Below are 14052 nucleotides of genomic sequence, written 5' to 3'. Positions count from 1 at the left end.
GTCCTTCATATTTTTTTGCAACCTCACTTGTGATTTCGATATTCAGTTTAATAAATACAATGCTGCCGCTTATGTGCTGCTGTTTTTTTTTCTGAAAAAAAATTATGATGACTCTTCAATGATGATGATGACGATGATGATGATAATGATGGTATTTTATGTTTTCATTTCAACATTGCCATACCAATGTACAGAGTGTGCAGAGAGATATGAAACATTTAAAGAGTCTATTCGGTATCTTCTAAGCCGACTAATAGCTTATATAAGGCGGCTAAAACTGTTTTTTAGAAGACAGTGCTAATGCCGTTTTGTAGAAATTGACAGTCCTGCATAATATTTTAATCAATTTTCGACCTCCTACCTTATGCGTAGGTTAGTTATACATGTATATATAAATATATCCCCATTCGGACCATATCCATTCAGCGAGTTGGTTTAGAAGACTCCTCAACATGTCTTATAAATACCGACAGACACTATTCAGCTGATGGTTGTGATGGGATGACAATAAAAATTAAACGCAGCTATACTGTTAGGCTCAAAAACACTAATAACATAAATTATTTACCAAATACCTCTGTATCGTCCTCTAGCCTATCCATGTTTAGTCTGATATGAGATTATTTCCAATTAAAAATAATAAGAAAGGCTATACTTTATAAATATGTGACTGCTAGACACCGCTCACATCTAATAGACCTTGTACATTTAACTACTACACTCCGTTCACTTAAATTTGTTTTCTTTGCTAGACTCTGTACACAAGGCAAGGCAGATTTTTGCGAATTTTGTTAAAAGCAGCTCGAGTTGAAGGCGAATTTTGATACAGCAAATGCGTTTTGGGTTTGATTTAGTGGTAAATATCAACATCGTTCGCACATGTCAACAAATACGCTTCACTTTTTCGCAAAGTTAACAAAAAGTAGTCAATGTGCAGACAAAAGCAAATATTGCTCTAAAACCAGAATCATTAAGCTCACAAAATTGTTTAGTTTAGACGAATCGATATGAGGTTATGATGAAGAAATAAGTTAAAACATTACCTTGGGTGTACTCGTTGTGCAGCTTTCTACTTTCGTTTTCGGTGTTTTTAGGGGCTATATCCGGTGGACGCTGTACAACAGTGGTACTCTTACGAGCGGATGGACCTTCATTCAGTAAGGTGTTTCCGTTTTCTCAGCCATGTTTGTTTTCACAAAGTCTGTCCAAAGTGAAAGTAGGCCAAAATTCATATAACAACAAAGCTCACATTGTTATATGATGAGCCATTTGCAAGTACACTTCCAATTCTATGTTTTAAAGACTATTTTAAACAAAAATAAGAATGATAACTATAAGAAATTTACCTTGAATGGGCTACATTTCTGAAGACTAAGACAAAGTTTTATGCACATTTCATGAATGGCAAAATCCAGTTTAAAGTCTATTTTAGTGCAAACAAATGCTATTTTTTGCAGAAAATACAAACTTTAAAAAACATAAATCTTAGGAAAGTAGTTTATCTGACCTTGAAAAAACATGGCCTCCATGACATGTGTAAAAAAGTAGTACCATGAAAATAAACAACATTTACCTATTTCTTGTGTACATGACAAACAGACACACTTCACTGTTAAACTTAAAAAAGTTAGATTTTAAAGTTCGATTGTGTTTTCATTTTAATTATAGTTCATAATGCTATAAATGATGATTGTTTTCTTGCACTACTTTTTTACAAAAAAATAATGGAGGCCATGTGCTTAGAAGGACATGAGATACTGATTTATTTGGAGTTAAGTTTTGAAAGATTTTTGTATTTGCTGCAAAAAATAGCTTTTGTTGGCACTAAAACAGACTTTAAAAAGGATTTTTTTTTATTAAATTTTCTTTATTATCCAGTTCGTACAAACAATACATTTCATACATTGTACAAATTTACAAACATATTACAAATTGTTTAATTGCAAGAATAAACAATGGTTAAATCAGAAAAAAAAACCTTAATAAAGACTAAGTAGATTTAAACTGATTTAACATGGTTGTAAAAATGGAAAAAAAAGGATTTTGCCATTCATAAAATGTGCATAAAACTTTGCAACAGAATGTTTTTTGTCTTCAGAAATGAAGCACATTCAAGGTAAATATTCTTATTGTTATCATTTTAATTTTTGTTTATAATTGTCCTTAAAATATAAACCTGGAAGTGTACTTTCAAATGGTTCATCATTTTACAATAAGAGCTTTGTTGTTTTATGAATTTTGGCCTACAGACTTTAGTGAAAACAAACATGGCTGACAAAGCGGAATCACCTTAAGCATAGGCTATAGATAGATATCATGACAACAACAGAAACTTTGATCTGCAGTTTGAACATGAAGTGTAATGTTTTTTATCAATGGTTTTAAAGCAATTCAACAAAAAAATATATATTGATCTCCCTAAAAATTAATTAACAATAGTTTTTTTTATATATTCCCAATGTCAAATAGCTTTCATATCTTTGTCTCGCACGAATATGATATTAGAGAATTTCCTCATACCTACCTAAAATTCAGGTAACAGTCTTCTTTTATATTGATAAATACTGTATCACCATGTAACGCGTGTATAACAAAAAAAAAATCCTGAATTTGGTCTTTTTGAAGTTCATCCCATTTTATCATTCCAGAGTGTGTTCTACTTTCAGTATCGAAAGAAACTATTTTTTTTTAATTTGACATGAAAAGTATGCATGTAATATTACTATATTATAATATTAGTCCCCTTTGTTACTATTTGTATATTTGTTACAATTAAAACAGACTTTGATATTTCTATCATCTTCTGTTACTGACTACAGTAGTGACACAAAAAGAACACAGAACAGTCATGTCACATAACATTTACAAGTCTTGTTTGTATTCAATGGGATTACTTTCCTTACCAGGTAGGCATCAGTGAAAGCATTTTTATATTAAAAATTTTTCCCCTCTTTTTAATTATGGACAGTGCATAAGATAAGTATAATTATGCAAAAAATGGTTTACAAAACATTCGAAAAAAATCTACAATAGTACCTAATCTGAATATAACATGACCTGTGCGTAGGAATAATTTGGTAAGGTATCTGTAATGAGCACATTTTTTTAGCGCGGAGCTTCTCAATTGAAGCATTGCAGCAACATTTGTACTTGTTGACATATGTCTTTCATATTTACTAGGAAAATAATTTGTATGGTCTTTTCCTTTGGATTGAATTAGGGATTTGTGGGGTCAGAAATAGCATTATATATATTTGTTTATAGTGCTTTTATTATTGATGATGTTTTTCATTTTTGGAAGGAACATGCGTTGGATGATCCAGTGTTAGAAATCACAGGGTCAAGTCACCTGTGCTAACATATTTTCTTGTGTATTTTTTACCAATGTCTCATATTTATAAGGAACATACCTTAGGTTGTCCTTTAAATTTGGGTGGATTTTGTGGTCACGGGGTCAAAGGTCAAAGTTTTGCATTTATTTAAAATTGATAGATCTTAATTGGTGAGTTGAATGTTTTCAACATCATCAAAAATAATAACCATGACCTGCCAATTAATATTTTACACAATAACAAAAGGTCCTGACTTTGTCAAGTTATATAACTATGTTTACAATTTTTGGCATGTTTTGTCTATAACTGAGTAAAAACCATTGATTAAACTTTTTGAAAATGTGTTTCTGCCGGGAATATGGGTGGGGGGGCATATGTGTTTACGCAATACATTCTTGTTTAATATGAAATGTATGATCAAACTTTGTATTATGCATATAAGAAAACAGTGCCTTTTGACTGTATAATATGATTACATTTTATAATACATTATTATACCCATACTAAAAGTTTGCTTTGTGAAATCGTCTTGTCTGGCTGTATTAATACTATGTTTTGTATATTCAGATTTCTAACTTTGTATAATAAAATATTTTCAATATATCTATATTTTCTTTATTAAACCCCGCCATATGATGTGGCAGAGGCAACATGATTTTTGAAATAACTTTCTCCCATCCGTCCGTCCATCCTTATCTCCATAGATTCTGTAAATTCTATACAATTCTATACCTTTGAAGGATTATGGTTGTTCAAATATACATTTCATCAAGGCAATGTGCAATGTAGCTCCGTTCTATACATACTGTATGGCTTGAAGGATTTTCATCATTTTGAATCTCAGAAGTAGCTAGATTATTACTATATGTAAAAAAACAATCCTGACTTTAATTACTCAAAAGTAAAGAAATAATAAATCAAGTATACTTTAAGCATGTCATGTATACTGTCATACAGTATTTTGTGCTTAGAGTAGACCATTGGTAATGGGCACTATAAGGAACTGTTAAATTGACAATGTAAAACAGTTTATTGTCTTAAAGGTCACCTGTAAGCAAAAGTAAAAGAAAATTTACCGTGTCGTTTATGAGTAACAGTATGGATATATTTCTAAACTAAAACTTTACTATTAGAAGCGCTTTTTTTCAAAATGAGAAAGTTCTAATTAATCTATAATATCCTCATAATGAAAAATATTTTCCTATTGCTCATTGTTAAGAAACAAATAATACCATTCAGGTAAAAAACTACACGAGCAAACTAATTGATTCTAAACAAATTGTTTTTCATATGTATAAAAATGTTACTACCCACGCCCTTTAAACAATTATTTTACCATTTCCCTATATAAAAAGCCTTACTCAGAATATCCCTAAAATTTACCACAATGACAGGCTGTTTTGAAAGTTTGCCTAAATTTTCTTAAAAGTATATTGGTTGATCGTGCAAAATATAAAATACTTTTACCGTGTAGTTTTTAGCTAACCTGTAACAAGTAACCACTAAGCCAATTTCATCCAAACTTCACAGAAATGTTCCTTTTATGGTCACCTTTAACAATTGTTCAAAGAATTTAATTCCATGCAGAACTATAGTTGCTATGGCAACCAAAAGAAAAAAAACTTTAAATAACTTCTTTTCAAAAACTCAAAGAGCTAGAGCTTAGATATTTGGCATGAAACATCTTCTAATGGGTGTCTACCAAGTTTTTTTTTCAAATAAGAGCCCTGGGGTCAAAATTGGTCCCGCCACGGGGTTTAATTATTTTCCTTGTATGTGTATAGCAAAACTTGAAAAAGTCTTCTTTTAAAAAAGCCAAATAGCTAGAGTTTAGATATTAAGCATGAAACATCTTCTAAAAAGTGTCTACAAAGTTTGTTCAAATAAACGCCCTGGGGTCAAAATTGGCCCCGCCCCAGGCGTGTCATTGTTTTTAACTATATGTGTATAGTAAAAAATCTTCTTTTGTAAAAACGCTTGAGCTACAGCTAAGATGTTTAGCATGAAACAACTTCTAATAGGTGTCTACCAAGTTTGTTCAAATAAAAGCCCTTGGGTTAAAATTTGTCCCGCCAGGGGTCATTGATTTTCCTTTTATATGTGTATAGTAAAAACTTCTTTTCTTTTAGAAAATCATCTTTTAAAAAAACCAAAGAGCTAGAGTTTAGATACTTATAATGAAACACAATCAATTGAGTGTCTACCAAGTTTGTTCAAATAAAAGCCCCTGGGTAAAAATTGGACCGGGGCGTCAGTCCCTATATGTGTGTAGTAAAAACTTAAAATATTTTCTTAAAAAAACTCAAAGAGCTAGAGCTTAGATATTTAACATGAAACATCTTCTAATGGGTGTCTACCAAGTTTGTTCAAATAAAAGCCCTGGGGGTTTAAATTGGAGCCTATATGCAGGTGAGCGATTTCAGGGCCTTGTTATTTTTATTAAATTTTGAAACTATCTGGTATCATATTTGCTATTAAATCTGGCATTATTTAGCAAATAAATTACTTACAATAATAATATAATTAAAATCAAATATTTTTCTTCCATACTGGATCTGAGAGATACATAAATAATGAAAAACAAGTTGCCCCTTCTTGAGTCCGAACTACGAAGCCACATCCCTCAATTTCAATGTACTTGTAGTTGACAAGTGATTCTAGCCTATTTGAATTCTCTTCAAGGTGGAGGTAATGCATATCGTGGTCTACCTTAAAATTTATTAGGAGAATGCCTTTATAAGCCCTTCCGAAAATCTAACAATACATGTATGTCTTCATTGTGTATTTTTACAAGTATAAGCATTTCGAAAAATGCATTGAATCGCCGTCCATGCAGCCATGAATATAGAAACAATATTTCATTTCTTGACTAATACTTTATTGTATGTGGTCAACACATAAAGCCAACAAAAATACTTGATTTACTCTGCTATTCTGTTCTTGTCAAAATATTTTAACGCGCACAGTTAGATTCTGGTGGAGATACTCAGTATTGCCCATGAGAAAAATAGCACAATAACTTGACTCGTTGTACATTTACCTACTTAATAAATGCATCAATCAGCAAAAAGAATTAGCTTATTGCGTAAATAACAACAGTTACTTGCTACCCATTATAAACTGATATGTAAACGTAATTTACGTTATATACTCTATATACTCCGTCGACTGCTTTGCGAAGTTTTTATTCTGAAACGGACTATAATTGACCTGCTATATCATAGGTATGATACAATAACAACACTCATAGAATCATAGTTGTTTTTTTTTCATCTTTAGGAGCGGGTTTTGGAAAGAAAACAAAAGAAAACAAAATGTACTATTTTTAGACTACATCTCTAATCAGAAATGACATACATACGTCAAAAGATATTGCAATTTGCTGTGTTTATCCTGCAAAAACCTAAAGACTGGTACTTGAGTTCGTACGTTGATAATGATATTTTTCATTTGTACAAATAGGTAACCCGAAAAACATGGTGGTTGGGTGAGTCCATTTAAACATCACTAGTTGAAGTTTTTTGAAGTCCATTTGTTTTTGGCCAAAGGCCGTATGATTTCCCTTGACCTCCGCTAAATTAACCGTAAAGAAATGAATATAGGCAGAATTTTATTTTAACACTAATAGCCTGTTTGATTGATACTTTAAAAGAGTTTTCGTTATAGGTAGAGGTCTGTTCGATTGCGCGATGGCAAGAAGTGTAGGAAAAAGATATAAATCAGAATAAATATATATATAATTAATGATATTTTCTAGATGTTTATAACAGCTTTTCAATAAATATATGAAATAAAATATGACAGATCGCCTTTTTGATACTTTTGCGTTCGATTGGGTTTCTTTTCTAACCTGTTTTAGTCATTATATTCTCTTCTCGAACCGGGCATAAGACGATTGAAACGAACTTTCGACTAATTTACAGTTACAAAATTCTCCGTGGAATTAGTGTATCTACTAATCTTTGTTTTATTATAAATTCCTATTCAAACCAAAGTCTATTTTGATAAAGATCAAATAATGTAAGTAATTTTATTTAAATATAAGATGACAATTAATGGGGGAAAACATTGCGGATAAAATTAACTGAAATAAAACTATTGAGGACGAATAGCGGTTAGCATGGCCTTAGTAGTAGCTTATCCTATGCTATTTAACAAGTTTGACTTCGGCCGAGTATCTTTTTTTAAAGATACTGCTTGTTAATCATGTGATACTAAATAATTCGCTTTCATTGGCTAAAGACAAGCAATGTACAGGTAGGACTGTTCAAATCTTGTTAATTGTATATATCGCCGTCCAGAAACGGCGATAATTATTGGTATTAGTTGTATATATACAACTAGATGCTAAGACGGCCGATCAAACTTCGAAATTTAACGTAACATGAAAAATAAGACCAACAAGGAATGGTGGCATTTAATGAATGCCTCCCCATGCAAGATCCAGCAATATAAGGTCACCGGAAATTAATTAAGGTGCCCAGTAGGACATCAAACAAAATAGAACTGGTACAAAGTTAATTGACAAAAAAAAACGTCCGTAAACGGTAAAATGTGCGTTTATGCATCATACAGGATTTTTTTTCTTTATACCCTATCACTAGGTTGTTAACCTATATAAATCAGAATAGGAAGTCATAGAAACCGACAAGGAAATTTAAGAAGACGATTAATCAATAGGCATACATAAGTAAAAATGTGTAGGAAAAACAAGGTACACAAAGGTGTCACCACATGAGCATGAAACAAAACACAAGATATACATTTGAGGGACGTAGAGTCGTGCCGCTTTGAAACAGACATCGGCATATGCACTACCGTCTAATGGTGCATCAAACCAAAGGCGTTTGTGTTTTTGTTACCTTTTACATGTACGACATCTGTATGCTACAAACAGCTATTGTGGAATTACACAACTATTTTTCTTTGAGGTAAATCAGATCACAATAACTTTCGGGTTAATGTGTATAAAAAGAGAAAACTTCGTCACACAGCTTTAATCAGTTTGCCGGTATACAATTAATGAAAGAGAATTTAGTTGCTTTTATTGGTATTGGTATTGGGAACCAGACTGTTATCGTTTGAGAATCAGTGATGTTGACATAAATTGGCATTGAATTAGTAAAATTTATTTAACGAGTTGATTGGAATATGATTGTTCGAGCCTCTCGCAAGCATAATATTAATTTATTTAATTAATTCAATAAATTTCAATAATGAACATACACGAATACAATATTCTCTTTATCACATACCCAAGATAAAGGCTGTTTGAAGTGAACATTTTACATTGATGCGCCTATAGTGTAACGTGTTTACGATAGTTATGTTTGATGTCACTTCGATAATTTTAAGTTAGGAACTCGTATATATAATACAAGTTCAAATGTTGCTGCAATGCAACAATTGAGAAACTTCGCGCAAAGAAAATGCGCTCATTACAGATACATTTTAAAATGTTTCCTACACAAAGGTCATTATCTATTCAGATTAAGTACTATTGTACATTATTCCGGAAGTTTTGTAAATCATTTTTTTGCATAATTATACTTATCTTATGCACTATCCATGATGAGAGAGGGACCAGATGTTAAATTTAAAAAAATGCTCTCAATAATACCTACCTGGTAAGGAAAGTAATTCATTTGAATACAAACAAGACTTACAAGACTTGTAAATGTAATGTGACATGACAGTCGGCTATGAACGAAGCCATCCGATTATTTGGTTCCCAAACTTAAAAGCGCTGCGCATTTTGCACACGGCAAAGTTGGGGCCACGTTTGAATGTATCGAAAGATTTAGTCAATGGAGAAAAACGGCGATAATTTTGATGTTTATTTCGGCTGTTGCATTGTTTATATTACCGTTGAAGTTTAAATTGACCATCATCGTGAAGAATTATATATTCTGTGTCGATGGACCAAATGATTATGTGAAAATATTGGAAATGGAATAAAATACACGGTGATTATGACGGTAGGGGTGCGGATTTTTCCGGCGAACATTTTTATCTTGTGTATTATTATAGATGTTGAAATATGAATTTTTTTCAAAACAGCTTATATTAAGCCTTTTTGATATATATGATCAGTACATGTGCTGGGATTGACAAATATGCATTTTATTTGGATTTTAAAGGCGTTTTGAGCTCCAAACCCCAAGTGTGTGTATTATTATAGATGTTGAAATATGATTTTTTTTTCAAAACGGCTTATATTAAGTTTTTTTATATATATATGATCAGTACATGTGCTGGGATTGACAAATATGCATTTTATTTGGATTTTAAAGGCGTTTTGAGCTCCAAACCCCAAGTGTCTGTGGTTCAAACTGCAGACGAAAGTTTCTGTTGTTAAAATGTCTCAGTATTCGGAAGGTCAACAGTCCACTCAAACCACCATAAAACCGATTGCCTAACGAAATAGAATTTTTTTTTCAAGAAATCAGGATCAATTTAAATATTCACGAAATTAAATGTCAAAAGTGCAATCAGGGCCATAAAAAGATAGGAGCTATATACCGGAAATATTCCTACGGAAAAGACACTTTCAAAATAAAAATACTATGATATAACAATTCGTGAAAAATGACCTGATTAATTCGTAAAGAGTGCAATTTATTGTTGAATATGTTTGCATTTCATTTCCTGCAAAATTCTGCAGTTTGTTATTTATTGTCATGGCGCGACATAAACGACCGTTTCCTTTAGACTAAAATTACTTCTATAAATAGATTCTCGGTCTTTCACAATGTTAAGGTCATCTAGCTTTTTAAAGCTTTTGAAATCATGTACAGCACTTATATACATATCACTATAAAACAATAAGCAATTTCATGTAGAAAAATAATTATATCACAGAATTGAAATTCATTTTTTGTTTTGTCTTTTAGTTTAGTTTAAACTTTATTTATTCAATAAATTGTACATAGATGACATTTACAAACATTGCACAACAATGTAATTCAGACTGGATTGGAAAACAAGTAAAACAATAGTTATATCAATTCCTCTCCAGTTAAAGTAATTTTCAAGATAAAGATACAAAAATGTTGCGGTTAGATGTAAGCTCTTTGAATGTACAACAAAGAATAGATAGTTCCCGCATGACGTCACACATCCGGGCGACCGGTTACCATCCGCCATTTTGATAGGATAACAAAGCGGCTTTCCTGCCGAGTAATCAGAGCGAGAAATTCTATTTTTAACTTGACAATGGTAGTTTCCTGTTGGGTTCAAGGTTGTTTTAATACAGCCGGAGATTCCGTTAAACTTAGCTTTCATTATATTCCTAAAATTAGAGAGCATGAGGGGCAGCAAACAAAAGAATTAAGTACAGAGCGACGGAGGGTTTGGCTAGCGAATATCAACAGGAAAGCTCATCCCACTCCTTCGACAAGGATATGTTCAGCGCATTTTATAAGCGGTACGTTATTAATTGCATCCACGGCATCCATGTATTGTCACCCAATTTTATTGTGGTAATGAGAAAAGCCCCTCCACGAAAGCTTACGGCTACTGTCAGACTAAATACAGTACACACCCAATGATATCTTAATACACATATTGTTTGTTGCAATAAAAAAAACTGGAAAAAAGTCAAGCTGTACAATTTATTGTACTTTATATACAATAGTTATTGATAAGTTCTAGATCTAGTTAAATTAATAATATTGTGTATGATATTGCAGGAAAACCAGCTGATCTATATGATAAGTCAAATCCAGACTGGGCTCCAACATTACAACTGAGTGACCTTTTGACTCCCACTAAATCCTGCAAGAAAGCTAAGCAAGCTTCAACTGGCATGAAAAGGTATGTGTTCTATATATGTTTCAAGATATATAAATAAATATTTTGCTCAAACTATAAAAAACTTGATGACTAACTTTTGTTGACAAGTTACTTCTATATTGTTGTCCTATTGATGTATTTTTTTTTATTTTTAAAAGTTTAACACTGAATAAAGTAATAACAGACCTGTATCATATATAGCCAGGGTCTTTCAAATAGAATTTCTATAGATATAGGATATAGTATATTTGAGCTGTGTCACGACAAAACCAACATAATGGGTTTGCGACCAGCAGGTATCCAGACCAGCCTGCGCATCCATGCTGTCCGATCAGGATCCATGCTGTATGCTATCAGTTTCTCTACTTGTTAAAGTGTTTGTAAGCGAACAACATGGATCCTGATCAGACTGCACGAATGCGCAGGCTGGTCTGGATCTTTGCTGGTCGCAAACCCATTATATTGCTTTTGTCATGACATGGCCCATATGTAGATGTTAAATGGAAAAAAATGAAAAACATCTTTTGACCTTATTGAATAATTTTTTCAGGTACAAAAGAGTCCAAGAAAGGGAAAAGAATCGTATAAAGCACCAAGTTGCCAGGTCTCTGATAGAGTTATCAAGCACAAATGAGCCAGAGTTTGTTGCCACACCATTGCCTGCAGATGTTTTTTGAAACCAAGACCCCAGAGCCAAATGCCAACTAACATTTGATGAAACCAAACAATGATTTGATGACACTAGTGTTGATGAACTGGGACAAGTGACACAAAAGTCAAAGTTAACAGTGAACTTCAGCGACGGGAGGAAGAAAAAGAAATGCTAAATGAAAACTATGCTTTGAAACAAGAATTACAGCCAGGTCAAACTCAATGAATCGTCCTTTGAAAACAATGATGAGAAAGTTAAATACTACACTGGGTTACCAAATTTTATCATGCTGATGACTGTTTTTGACTTTGTTAAAATAGATAAATACAGAATCCCTAAAGAAAGCCCAACACGGCAAAATTGAAAATGTTGCAGGCTCGGTTTGACCAAGCCTGTTCATGGACGTTACTGGAAAGTGCAAGTTACCGTCCACGCCCCCTAGCACCGGCTTAAGCAGAATTCAACATTTAACATGAACTGGTAAAATTTAGAATTTTGAAACATCCGCAGATGTGTTCATATGGCGGTTATCATGGAACCTTCAATGTGACACGTTAGTGCCATTCCATGAAAAGCGGCATATGGTCCCCAAGTAAAAAAATGCGTGTGCCCTAAACGAGAAAACAATGGGCGGAACTAAATTAAATGGAATTTTGAAAGGAGATCTGAGGTTATGAAGCATGCGTATCACAGATAAGACGTCAAAAGACAAATTTAAAAAGCAGGCAACATATCCTAAGGGTGATTCAACATTATTCAAGTAGGAATATTGGAACCACCCAACTAGAAAATGCCAAAAAGTTGAAACTAAAAATACAACAAGCACAACAATAATGTCGTGCTGAACGATCTTCAAGGACCGAAAATATAACATCATTGATTAAATGTACGGGGAGACTTTTTACAGCCGCCACTCGGCACAAAAAACACGGATGTGATCAAGACTACATTCCAAAACAAAGAGTAAATTCAGAACTAAGCCAATTTGAAAGATTGATAATGACATTGATGAGACTGAAATTAAACTTTCCAGTGCAATATCTGGCCTATCAATTCAACACTTCCACATCAACTGTTTCACGGACCTTTACAACCATGATTCACATTCTGTTTGTTAGGTTTAAACATTTACTTTATTGGCCTAAAAGAGAAGAACTTCGACAAACGATGCCATTAGAATTTCGTAAATTCTTTCGGACAAAAAACAGCAGTTATAATCGACTGTTTTGAAGGTATTTATTCAACGCCCCAAAAAACCTTCTTTGCCAGAGCTCAAACTTGGTCCTCATATAAAACACACTAACACTGTAAAATTTTTAATTGGGATTACACCCCAGGGTTCAAATATCTTTCCTCTCAAAAGCATGGGGTGGAAGAGCCAGTTGACAAATACATAACTGAAAAATTGTGGCATCTTGGGGAACTTCTACCAGGAGATCTTGTCTTAGCAGACCGAGGATTTGACATTGCTGATAGCGTTGCATGTGTTGTGCTCAAGTTAACATTCCAGCATTTACCAAGGGAAAGGCACAACTTTCAGCAATTGATGTTGAAACAACTAGAAAGATAGCACATGTGCGAATTCATGTAGAAAGAGTTATAGGACTTGTGAGAAACAAATATACTATCTTGCAAGATAGACTCCCTGTTGATTTTTTAATATGCGAGGAAGGCCTTCCGGTTGTTGACAAGATAGCCACAGTGCTTGTGCACTTACTAACATGAGTGACTCAGTGGTACCCCTTAATTAACAGTGTCAGATTATGGGCAATAATAACTCTATATTGGTCCTGTTATATTACTGTGTCAATGAATATTTATCCACTTTCTTTAAATTTATTGGCATGATCAATAGAGAAATGTTGTGAGTTTCATAACAAAATGTTGTAACTTTCATATCTATTTTATACATATACATGATAAAAGTTTATTTCATGTAAATTTTTCAGATACTGAATGAAAGATTCTTAATAAAAATAAATGTTCATAATAGTTTTATCACTTTTATTGACACATGGTGTTTTGTTTTAAAAAGTTACCACTAGCGTATAAGAGGAATATGTATATATGGAATATATCACTTGCCCTTCACTCCCACAAGCGACTTTAAGTAAAGCTTGATACTTGTCATATGACCATTTCAGTGTCAGCGTTAATTGAATTAAAAAAAGTGCAATACAATAAAATAGCGGAAAGGAAAGACAAATAAAATTGAATTGCAAAATATTTTAATAATAACTTAATTAACTTGAATCATTACTCATTATTGTATAC

The 14052-nt window shown here is 32.7% G+C and overlaps 1 protein-coding gene across 1 annotated transcript; it reads left to right on the top strand.

Moving 5' to 3' along the window:
• Positions 1–10422: 10422 nt before the first annotated feature.
• Positions 10423–11803, top strand: LOC132724522 (uncharacterized). The gene is made up of 3 exons (XM_060709389.1): positions 10423–10758; positions 11024–11147; positions 11677–11803. The coding sequence occupies exons 1-3, from the start codon at positions 10548–10550 to the stop codon at positions 11801–11803; spliced, it is 462 nt and encodes a 153-aa protein (XP_060565372.1). The 5' UTR covers positions 10423–10547.
• The last annotated feature ends 2249 nt before the right edge of the window (positions 11804–14052 follow it).

Source organism: Ruditapes philippinarum, unplaced genomic scaffold (genome assembly GCF_026571515.1).
Source record: "Ruditapes philippinarum isolate M1 unplaced genomic scaffold, ASM2657151v2 ctg11128_1_1_1_1, whole genome shotgun sequence".
Classification (NCBI taxonomy): Eukaryota; Metazoa; Mollusca; class Bivalvia; order Venerida; family Veneridae; genus Ruditapes; species Ruditapes philippinarum.
The sequence above is the reverse complement of the archived record's forward strand: the minus strand, read 5'-3'. Positions and strand labels throughout refer to the sequence as shown.